Source organism: Schistocerca serialis, chromosome 2 (genome assembly GCF_023864345.2).
Source record: "Schistocerca serialis cubense isolate TAMUIC-IGC-003099 chromosome 2, iqSchSeri2.2, whole genome shotgun sequence".
In the NCBI taxonomy this organism is placed as follows: domain Eukaryota; kingdom Metazoa; phylum Arthropoda; class Insecta; order Orthoptera; family Acrididae; genus Schistocerca; species Schistocerca serialis.
The window spans coordinates 917,751,688-917,764,029 of NC_064639.1; the positions used below are offsets into that span (position 1 = coordinate 917,751,688).

General features: G+C 42.8%; 1 protein-coding gene across 2 annotated transcripts in view; it reads right to left on the reverse strand.

Moving 5' to 3' along the window:
* LOC126458283 (juvenile hormone acid O-methyltransferase-like) overlaps positions 1–12,342 on the reverse strand; it is a 357,276-nt gene that overhangs the window by 176,739 nt on the left and 168,195 nt on the right. The window contains exons 2-4 of one of the 2 annotated variants that reach the window (XM_050095215.1): positions 12,112–12,201; positions 7,425–7,645; positions 3,699–3,831 (exon numbers count right to left, since the gene is read on the reverse strand). In XM_050095215.1, coding sequence (XP_049951172.1) covers positions 3,699–3,831; positions 7,425–7,645; positions 12,112–12,201 — 444 coding nt within the window. Of the gene's footprint in view, positions 1–3,698; positions 3,832–7,424; positions 7,646–12,111; positions 12,341–12,342 lie in introns of both variants that reach the window. The other variant, XM_050095216.1, reaches the window with a different exon arrangement.

Genomic DNA, 12,342 nt, shown 5'->3' on the forward strand with positions numbered 1-12,342 from the left:
TTGGATGTAAATTATTTTAGTTGTTACCAAGAATCCAGTCCGGTTTCGTTTAGGAACAGTTATTTGTGATGAAACTTTCCTTCACAATAGTAGGAAGAATCGCTGGAAAACGTTTATTTTCTTCTGTTGCGCTGCTTCAGAAACAGTGACTGTTGGTGTTCGAAGACCTTAGTGATATACAGGAGGGGGGGGGGGGGGGGCAATTATTGAACTACATGAAATAAAATCGTCATAGCTTCTCTGAATGGTTTGCGTTAGGAAGTTCAAACTGCACTGTTACTGCACTGTTGGCTGCGTAGCATGATGGGAATTAGCATGCGCATTGTTGTTTGTCTTAGCAACGAAGGCCACCTTCATTTGGATGGGTTCGTCAGTAACAAAAATAAACGCGCTTGGGGGACTGATAATCCGCATTTCGCGATCGAGAAGTCTCTTCGCTCTCAGCAGGTGACTCTGTGGTGGGCAATGTCCAGTCACGGATTGTCGGTTCGATATTCGTTGATGGTTGATGCCACGGTGACTACCGAACGGCACGTGACGGTTTTGGAAGATGATTCCATCTCCATTATACAAAGTGACCCTCATTTCGACAAGATATGGTTCGTGAGAGACGGAGCTCGACCCCATCGAAACAGGAGAGTGTTTGATGTTCTGGAAGAGCACTTTGGGGACACACATTATGGCTCTCAGGTACTCAGAAGCCACTGCATGGGCCTCAACTGGCCGCCATATTGTCTGGATCGGAACACATGCGACACCTTTTTGTGGGGCTATATTAATGACACGTTTGCAGCAATAATCCAAAAACCATCTCTGAGCTGGAAACAGCCATTCAGGAGGTCATCGACAGCACCGCTGTTCCGACACTTCAGCGGGTCATGTAGAATTTCGTTATTCGTCTGCGCCACATCATCGCCAATTATGGCTGCAATATCGAACATGTCGTAATCTAAATCCGAATATTTGTAGTGATGTTCATATGTTGAATAAATTGTGTGCACGCCGTAGTTTGTAACTAATTTACGTTTTATTCAAATAGTTCAATAATTCTCACCCTGTAGAAATCGTAATGATATACTAGTGCAGATTCGGCTGCTAAGAACTGGTTATTTTGGAAAGTCTCGCCAGAGTGTGTCTGAAGCCCCTTTTACGTGGACGATTTTGTTGTCTCCATTGACTACTCGTGACAAGTGAGTCCACTGCAGGACCTCTGGCGTTGTACTAATGTAACAAGTCTCGTCTGTCACGAGTGGTTGCTCTTGATGACACCTCAGCGCCAAAAGTGCTTGCGTTGTGAGAGCTGTCTGCTCAGCAGTTTGGCTCTCGAAGTGGGGTTATGAAGAGCAATCCGTTTTACTAAAATAAAATCTACATATTGTAAAAGAATTGAGAAAAAGCAATGATGATAAAGTTTATTATTAATGATCAAGGCGAAATTCATAGCAGATGTTCTGGACAAAGGACATATGGTGAATTCTCCACTCTCTGGAGAAATGAAAGAATAGACAAATTGTCACCCAAACACTTCGAAACATCTGCATTTATTTCCTCAAAAAATACACGAAACAACAAATGTTGTGCATCGCCCTTTTATTTGGAAATTGCACGCAAGGGATAAGTCCCTGCAGACGCACTATCCTCTGTGCCCGCTGTGGCTCAGATGGATAGAGCGTCTGCCATGTAAGCAGGAGATCCCGGGTTCGAGTCCCGGTCGGGGCACACATTTTCAACATGTTCCCAATGAAGTGTATCAACGCCTGCTTGCAGCTAGGGTGTCTATTTAATTATCATTTCATTTCTAGCAAAGCTGCATGGTCATCCACGGTAACTGTTCTTTCGGGAACAGATACTACCGTCATATATAGTTAAAAACAAGCTTTGTTAATATCTACTTCATTATTTTTCATATCTACAGACTTATTTCTCAACGCAGTCACCTTGGTGACGATGACATTCCCCCAACTAGAGGCCGGTTTGTTGATCAGCCATTGTAGAATATTTGACTTTCTGACGGAACCAAAACATTACCTCTAATTACACTGCTTATTCGCTATTAAAGCGAAGTCTTCTAAGCTGTTCTTTAAGCTTTGGAAAGAGATTGTGTTCTCTCACTCACAATGAGGTTGTTGTTATTGTGGCCTTCTGTCCGAAGACTGGTTTGATGCAGCTCTCCATGCTATTCTATACTGTGCAAGTCTCTTCATACCCAAATAAATACTGCAGGCTACATGGTTCTGAATCTACTTACTGTATTCATCTCTTGGTCTCCTTCGACGATTTTTTCTCCCTTCATTACGAGCACGAACAGCCCAGCGTCGGACATTAGTGATGTCGATACAATCATCACCATACATAGCTTTCATTCTTCTATGGATTTCAATTGGATGCACGTTGTCTGCGGTTAGACACTCCATTCAACACATTGTTTCTTACGCACCGACGTAGTTGCGGTACATACCGCTATTTTACACTCTACAATTCGAAACCGTCTTACGTCAGTCGACTGAGAAATAAGCCAGACCTTTAGTACCTCTACCAGTATAGAGAACAGAATTAAAAATTCGGAGGCATTACTTTTCTACAAGCCCTCGTATCTGTCGAACAGTGACTTACTTGGCGCATCAGCGCTCACAAGTTAGAAATTTTACATTGTTACCTACGTTGTATGGAGGTACACGAGACGATCTATGGACTTTCACATTTCCTTTTAAGCACATCTGGTGCACGATTTTGCTTTAAATACCAGTTGAGGCGGACAAAAGGCACCAGGAAAAAGTGTTTATGGAATCTGCTGAAATAAATTTTTAAATTTATTGAAAACTCTTTGCATTGGCCACAAAATTTATTGTAACTTATTTGTTTGTAAAGTTCGAGGGAACTGCGTTCATTTGAATTATCAATTGAACAAGAACCGGCTGATGCAATCAGACACCTAGACAACGTAGAGCCATAGACAGTAGTGTGATTGCATTCCAGTTCAGCCATATTCTAAGGGATAGTGCAGTATAATTTATTGTTATCAGCTTGGCCGGTAATACCGCATCTTCCGGTTCTTATCGTACATGAAACTCGGCACGACTGAGTGCTCGGATGCCTCTCTCTGCCCTATGATTAGCCCTGTTCATTAACCACGGGACACCAGAAGACTCCTGTTGATGATCGCAGCAGGGGGTCGAAACGTCGAGTACTCGAGAACGTTGAACAACTCTGAGAATCTTAAAGTCAATCGTAATGGGTACGACAGTCCTCAGATTTATAAAAGAAAATTCTTCCTGGCTAGTAACTTTAGTTTCGTTTGAGGAAAAGGCAGAATGCAGTGGTGGTCAACATGTTCCCTCCCACCCACAAGTGGGCATTTCAGCTTTCGTGGTGGGCGGTAGCCGGTAGGGATTTTGAAAATACTTTTATTAGGCTTTAAAGAAAAATTTTGAAAATAAGAGACTTACTATTGTATGTTTTAACTTGATGTAGCTCGGCTTTATAAATTTTGTAAAGTAAACTTATCCCTACTTCATAAATCATATTTACTGTGTAATCGGTGGACGGTTAGAAAATTTTACAACTAACACAGAAACAAAAGTGGGTGGCAGGCTAAACAAGTTGACTTCTCCTGAGGTAGGGCATTTTTAGAATTATTAAATATAATTTCTCAAGTATTTCTAAGATTTAGGAGAATATCGGGTAGACCTAAGGGTTACCTGCATGTACTGCGCCCAAAGCGAGTCTTTCGCCATTTCTTCAAACGCTGTGTAAATCACCGTGTTAGCTATTATGCTGAAGACAGCCTCTCCTCCAGGCACCAACAGCTTTTGAATGTTCTGGACAGCACGCCTGTGAAAATATTAATGTCTTAGGAGGCGTTGCCCCAGTGGAGGATACATAAGACTTTCTGATTTTTTGTAAGAATCAAATGAACGAATTACAACAAAACTATTTTGTGGTGAAAATTTACAACAATAATACTAAAAACCCACACAAAATAAGGTGATTTTAATTTCACATTATGCAAACGAAGTTAAATTAACAGGCTTGAACTTGCTGTTCACAACGCCGAACACATTATGAGAACGATAACATTGTAAATGTGAGCACAAAAATGAAATTACATGTAACGGTAAATTCAGTGTCGTTATACGTCTTCAATGTAATCATTCCTTGCTCTCTGTTGATATCTTGTGCTATTTGAAAACCAGCAGATTGAGCACACCTTGGTGAAAATTCAGAATAGCACTTCATTAATTCCATAAAAAAATTACTGACTACAGTTTTTGTGTTCCTGTGGCTTCAAATGTTGCATTAAATTATAGACTAATTGTAAAATTACTACCTTTTAGGGGCAAAGAACAGTTTTTCTAAAAATTTAAGATGTCTATCCTCCAACCGATTAATGAAAGAGTTTTTAAATTTATCTTACGAATATACCATTGTTGTACATAGCCCGGTATTAAAGCGACATGTTCTTCTAACGGACTCTTAGGGACAGGGAAGGACCCTTCTGCTGAATTTTGCAGCTAAGGCGCTATCGACGGCATTTTTTTTACTATCACTGCACCCCATGGTGATTTCTTTAAATTCTCATTCTGGCAGGATGAAAGAGATACGTTTTCGCGTCCAACAACTTTCCTAATACTATTTCATAACGACCATGTTGTCTTCATTTTCTTCTGCTATGTCACATAGCTCGAATAGATGCCGATACTGTGGACGGCGGGGCAAGGTGGGGGAGAAGCCACAACGGGATATGCCGTTTTGTTTTTAATGAAACCAGCAGCTTCTCCCCTGTACCCATCTATAGTGTCCTTTCCTTCTTTTTCCGTTGAGTTGAAAGCGTGAATGATTAATGATTAATGATTTTTTTCATGTCTCGTAGAGACCAGAGGGGCTTATTTCCTCCAAAGTAGTTTTAGAGCTTCTAAATCTATACTACTCTCCCCGTAGTCTCTCGTTCAAAGATGCCTTGCAGAACAACCTGCAGCGAATCATGAACTTTCGTGGTTTTTGATGCATATCGCGAAGGAACATATTCAGTAAACTGTACGCCTTTGCAGCTTTTATTTTTCTTCCAGTTAACTTGTCGAACATGTGCCATGTCCTCTGCTGGTAAAAAAAAAAAATGTCGGTTCTAACGGGAGACCAGAGGTGTGCTACATCCTTTAAAATTTGTCTTCATCTAAAAAGAAAAAATAAAACATTTTATAATGAGCGGACGCTAAAAGTTTTCAAAAAGGGGCTGGATTGGCAGTAAAATATCGTCACTTTTAACACGTCGCGGCAGTACGCAAGTTACTATGTGGAAAGTAAATGGTGGCAGTGTCTTTCCGGTGTGAGTTAGCGCAGCTCGGTGAAGGGCAAAGCAAAACACCACCCGAGAAGGCAAAGGAACTCTCTGTTTCTTTTAGAATACCATATCTGGGTGCAGTACGCGAAAAAAATGCAGTCATACGAGATGTAAAACATTACTTCAGCGTGTTTTACATTTTCGGATATAAGCAGTAGACCCAGGCAAAAAGCTCCGGTAAACAAATATAATGAAGCGGCTGGATACTGTTCTACATGCAATGATTGCCGTAAGAAATATATAGGACAAACCGGTAGGTCATTTCAAATAAGATTTCAGGAACACCTTATCTTAAATAACCCACGAGTTAAATTAACAGCGCACTTAGCGAAGTGGGACACAGCATCACAAGCCCTTCAGAAAATTTAAAAATATTCCATAAGAAAGAAAAAGGCCACATTTTGAATATGTTAGAGATAGTAAACGAAAACGCAAAATTCATGTTGAATAACCAATTGAAATTGAAGCACCACATCATTCCGTCTAATTTTGATTGTTTTTATGATTTAGTTTTAGAACGTAATAAAATTCTGTATTATTTTCCTGTGTAAAGGTATCGACCCAGCGCTCCTAGCCATGAGTACATGACGTCACACTGTCCACATCGAGGCCCACGAGAAAGACAGGCCGCAATGCGTACGTCACGAAGGTAGGCCTGAACTCGCTCGCTCGCTCAGCTCAGCAGACAAAATGCGTTCCTAGACCTGTTAACTTGCAGCTTGGTGTGAACACATTAATGAGAATTGCATCTTCTACTGGAATTTGCTATTATGTAGTCGTACTGATTAACAGTACTACAACAAAATGTAATTTAAGACTAATAGTTGATATAAATGTGTATCGCATTTAGTCTCTTCTGCTTAACAGTCCTCATTTCATACAAGAAGTGGTTCCTTATGCAACTGATAATCATTTTGGCATGATTTTAATTTTATTGTACCCCAGTACAGCCGTAGTGGACTTCCTATCATTGTAGGACTAATAACAGTAATAATCCGTAACAGCGGATTCCAGTAAAAGATGCAATTCTCGTTTGTACGTACACATTTAGTTACCAGTTAACAGACGTATAAACGTAGTTTTTGTCTGCTGAGTTGAGCGAGCGAGCGAGCGCAGGCCTACATTCGTGACGTACGCGCCTCGGCCTGTCTTTCTTGTGGGCCTCGGTCCACATGGATAGGTTTCGTTCCGGTAGCCAGCTAGTCTCTCCTTGTCGGTCATGCAGGACGCTTTTGCTTTATCCTACACCGACCTGCCTTTCTGTCACACTGGTAAGACACTGTCACCTGACACTTTCCACACAGTAATCTGCGTAGTGTCGTGACTAATCATGTTAGTAGGGACAATTTTTTAACGCTAAACCGTCCCTTTTTTAAAAACGTTTAGCGTCCACTCACTATAAAATATTTCCTTTCGTCTTTTTTGATTCAGGAAAATTTTAAGAAATGAAGGTACGCTATATGACGATATTCACTGAATAGTAAATCCTTACTATGAGCGACCGGTATGCCTGCAGTCTTTTTAAGTTGTGACTATATTTTTGACATTCCCTTACTAATTTTAACATCCACATTATATGGTGACGCTGTACTTTGCTTTTTACCGCGTATGTTGCACCTGACAATGAGGCTTTAGGCAGAAAAACCCATTGTGCTTCAATGAAAATCAATTTAACCAACTGTTAGCGGACATCTGCCTAACGTCATGCTTTTCAAAAGCTGAGGTTGGCCTCAATATTAAATAGTTTTCTATTTTAAACAGTGTTCCTTACCCTTTGACGTGCCCTCGTAGTTGCATGGTGCTCTGTGACTTCGTTTTAATACGTAACACATTCTTCTGCCAGTCTGACAACAAGCCTTACGTAATCTAGTTTTGTCCGTACCATAAGATATACATATCGATAAACTTAAAATATTATTGGAGAAAATGTATGACTGATTGTTATGGTATTTCTTACTCGTGGAAGTACCACAACAGCAATCCATAGCTGGAGTGATCAAGTGTAACCCCCTTGTATTACAATCGGAGAAATAAGGCAGGCCAGCTGTTGTACGGTATTGGATAAGGCGACAAACTGAGCACACACCTGTTGTCGGGCACCCAATGCAGCAGCAGCAAACAGAACACCTTGCCGAAGGGCGCGTACTGCCACACGGCGGAGTTCTCCAGGTCGGGCTGAACCACGTCCAGCTGCTCGTACGTGATGGTGCCTGGCAGCGCGTTGTGCTGCCTGCAGAACTCCAGCATCTTTGTGCTGATGTCGCAGGCCACCAGCTTCGTGCCCGGTGGCAGCCGCGGAGCTAAAACCTGCCAGTGCAGAAATATACTTTCTGATTTGCTCTTCTAAGCTACGCAGCATGTAAAATAATCAGTGCTTCAGTTTCTCTGAAGAGGCAAAGCGATCCTCAGGTATTGCAGATCATTGATACAACCGTGCTGTGCAATTTCCAGACATGTCGAATATTGAGAGAAGAGGAGGGTGATGAAAGAGGCCACGGTTGTCGAATGGAGAGCACGGTGCAGATTACAGAGCGTCCAGTCCGTGTGTCGTGGCCTGGTACATGGGGGCGGCTCGCCGCGTTGTTCGCGGAACGTAGCTCACCGCGCCAGCTAAAGCCTGTACAGGGCGGTCGGAAACGGCCTGAAAAGCTTGTAAGGATGTTGCAGGGTAGGTTGCACTGGCAAATAATTATTAATCGTTTCTGATTTTGTTATTATTGAAGTTAGCTAGACAAGTAGTTGAACACGTAAATTCAAGCAGCGTACCGGAGAAGCTGTTGCCAGACGTGTTCTTCGTTCATTTCCTCAGACAACACAAACGTAGCTTCTGCTCACCTAGCTTCAATTTATAACTTCCGGAAAAGGCACATTCTAGCTGGTGATGTGCATTTGTAGAAGTGGTAAATCATGGACTAACAGATGTCTGTGCATTGCCGCACTTTTGCCTGTACAAATACTTGAATTGCTAATTAAATCCGACTTGCCGCAACGTATGAATTTTGTTCTCAACAATTATTTCTCAGTACAACCTACCCTGCAACACCCCTACAAGCTTTTCAGACTGTTTATGACCACCCTGTAGAGCCTGCGTCAACTGGAAGGTAGTTCAGGCGGCACATCATCAACCGGTGTCTGTTTGAAAACCCGCCGGTATCGTGGAAACTCCATGGGTTGTGGCCGGCTCCTGTGTACGTAGGGTGTGCTTGTCCGTTCCACGCCTCCAGCAAGCGTTTAACGCTTGTGTGAGGAACATCGGCTGCGTTTGAACTTTATTGGAGATGGATTCGTTTCCAGATTTGTGTGTCCTTGTGTCAGAACATTGCTCATAAACTGATGAAAACACAATGTACTTACAGTTCGTTTCTTTTTAAGGTTCCTTACTTCAGTCGGTAAAAATCGAACCCCTGCTGGATTACTTTATTGTCAGTCCATCTGTCTCTCCAATTGTCAAAACCCCATTTTCTCAGGAACGAGTAAACGTATCAAGTTCAAATTTATGTCACATGCTAATATCTACGGTCCCTTGACGGAGTAAAAACGTGAAGCTTCCAAGACAGTGAAATCACGAGGTACGGCCACTTGCGACATATTTTGACACTCGCAAGATCACTCATCAAAACTATAGTTACTTCCCGTTCACCTAGAATCATGAATTTTGGCATGAAGCAAGATTTCACAGTTTATGTAAATTTGTAATTGTATCACACGAAAAAATATCTTTTTGTCATTTGAAATCCGACTTCAGACTTGAAATTAAAACATTTTCGAACGCCTTGCAATTCCTGGGACCAATACTTTGTCAGTATCATTGTTGATAACAAGTAGATAAGTTGTCGAGATTCTCGATTTCCGATATGGGTGAACTGTCTATATAAATGATGAAGTTTGTATGGAACCTTCACAGCGCGAGACCTAAACGCAAAGGCCAATGTTTCGTTATACTGGAAGTTAAAAAAATCGTACCGTATATTGAAAGGTGGCAATATGGACTAAAACAAGAAAAAAAAACTCCAGTATACATGGGCTATAAAATGTATACCTTAAGTGCTATGAGCATTTGTTCACATAGGCTCGTGTGAAACAAATTTCTAATACTGAACAAATGGTCACAGCTCTTAATATATACGTTTTAGAAGCCATGTTTACTGGATATTTTTGTCTTGGTTTGGACCACACTATCGCCTCTCAAAAAAAAAAACTCCGTCCGCACAGGCCTTGGAAGGCCCAAAGGTACCGACCGGCCGCCGTGTCATCGTCAGCCCACAGGCGTCACTGAATGAGGATATGGAGGGGCACGTGGTCAGCACACCGCTCTCCGGGCCGTAAGTCGGTTTACGAGACCGGCGGCGCTACTCCTCAATCAAGTAGCTCCTCACTTAGCCTCACAAGGGCTGATTGCATCCCGCTTGCCAACAGCGCTCGGCAGACGGGACGGTCACCCATCCAAGTGTTACCACAGCCCGAAAGCGCTTAACTTCGGTGATCTGACGGGAACCGGTGTTACCACTGCGAAAAGGCCGTTGGCATCGCCTCTCAAATTAATAGGGATAATTTTTAACACCTTGCATAAATAATCCATGCTTAATCGTGACCATCATGTTTTTTCTTGCTTTCGAAAAGGATATATCGATCTGTTAGATATTACACAATGTAAAATTCAAGCTAGAAAGTAACAGTACTGTGAAGAAGATAGTTGATACTGTATAGCGGAGGTGCCGAATCGAAGATAGGCACAACAAAAAGACTGTCAGAAAATGAGCTTTCGGCCAACAGGGCCTTCAGAGAAAATAGTCGGTGATTATGATCATGTGTGTGTGAGTTGCGGTTGCCAGTGTGTGTGTGTGTGTGTGTGTGTGTGTGTGTGTGTGTGTGTGTGCGTTGTCTATTTTCGACGATGGGCTTGTTAGCCGAAAGCTCATTTTCTGACAGTCTTTGTGTTGTGGCTGTCTGCAACTCACTATCTCCGCTATTTGGTGACTAGCAACTATCCTTTTCTTGTTAATTATTATAGGTGCCCGAAATTTGGTGCACCTGTTGTGTACCAGGTCGTACTGTAAATCAGGAGATGAAGAAGGATTATGCAAGTAGAATAGAAATCCCACAGCAAGACTAAAATCTATTGTCGTACGTAGGACGTTATGTATAACTTTCTTTACTAAAATTCATGAATGGGTGTGATAAATGTAAAGCCCTTGTTGCTGCTGGTGATGAGTTACCTGTGAGCGGGATGGACAGTGACATTATCTCATTTACTCAGTATGTGCAGCGGCGCATTAAAGCTACCATTTACTGGTAGTCTGGCATATCAAATTGTTGTTGAAGGAGAAGATAGTGAAGTAGCTGTAACAGTGGCAGTGCACCACAGCCAACGGATAAGCAATTACACCGCGATTCGAATATGTTCGTAGGTAGTAATGTACAATATTGCTTCGTCTTAAGGATTATCCACACCACAAATCGCTGCATCAAGAATTCCATGGCGCCGATTTCCGTAACCGGGTAGTGGTTTGTAAATGGACACGTCAACAAATGCAATCGACCCCAAGTTATCTGCCGAGAAACTATTTTCCAGCGAGTCTACATTCACAAACCATGGTTGCCTTAACCGGGATAATATGCATTACTGGAGTGAATACAATCCCCACTGGTTACAACAAGCTGACCATCAGCGTCCTTGGTCGGTTAACATATCTTGTGGCGTCGTAGGAAACAAACTCATTAGTCCGTATCTTATCGACGGCACGTTGAAGGGGCACAAACAGGAACTACCGGTACAACTGTAAGACGTTGTTTCCGACGTTCGACAACGTATGTGGTTTCAGCATGACAGTTCCCGGGGCATTATGCAATTGGAGCACCGAAGCTATTAAATCGTGTTTACACTGTTCGGTGGATCTGGAGAAGTGGCCCTGTTAATTGTTCTGCTAGGTCACCGGATTTGATGTCACTGGATTTCTTCCTTTGGGGTATGCAAAAGATGAAGTGCAGCAGCAAGTGCCAACAGGCCGTAAAGATATGGGCGACAGCATCGGGAACGGCGATGCTGCTATTCCCGCATCTATGCTTCTGTCCTGTGTACAGTCATTTGGAAAGTGGATCATTAAGTGTACTGGAGATGGTGATACTACGTTTGAACACTTACTCGAAATGGAAAAGGAGAGTAGAGTTCGTCGCGAGCCATGGCCACAGTGCCGCGTCAAGTACTCCCCTGTTCGATGTGCCGGAGGAATACGACGAAGCTAATGGTGTTCCAATTAAAAGTTACGAAATACTGGCCTGGCCCAACTTCACAGCATGGAGGTGCGGTCCCAATGCCTTTCAAGGGCCACTGAGTATCATGTCATAAATTACGATGGGGTACCCATTTGTGTTCCTCTGATTACAGCGTCATCTGTGGCGAAAGGAAGGAAATGCTTCAGACAAAAGTATATAGATTTGGCCGTGGAATCGTAATCTGCAATAAAAAACGGGGGTTCCCATTGAAGATTTCAAGTCGCCCATACCAGCCACGCACGGCGTTGGGTGGCGGGTTGAGTTTGATATCATTGAGTGTCCCCTTCCGAGCAAGCAAATTGGAATTTGAACTTTTTTTGGTCCGAAGTGTAGTTTCAAGATACTACAGTGTCTTCTGTTAAAATGAACACTCTGTGTACCTCCATTTCTCGGTGGTCCTAGATATCCAAGAGCGACGGTACTTTTCAGAATACATCGGAGTTGCTTAGTCGTCGATTTCTCTGATGGAGTAGTAACGTGACTGGAAGTGAAGAACCCACCTTCCTGGCGACGTCACCGGGCCCGCAGCCAATGTCGAGCACCGGCAGCGGCTGCCTCGGCCACGTGAGGACCGGCCACAGCTCGTCAACCTGTTTGGCGGCCAGCAGCGTGAGGGGAGCACACCCGAGGTTGTACAAGTCCGGCTTATCCATGCTGGTGTACACTTATTGTTCTTCCAAGCTGGTTAGAAGTCTATCCCCCTCACAGCCAGGAACAAGATGCTGATGCCT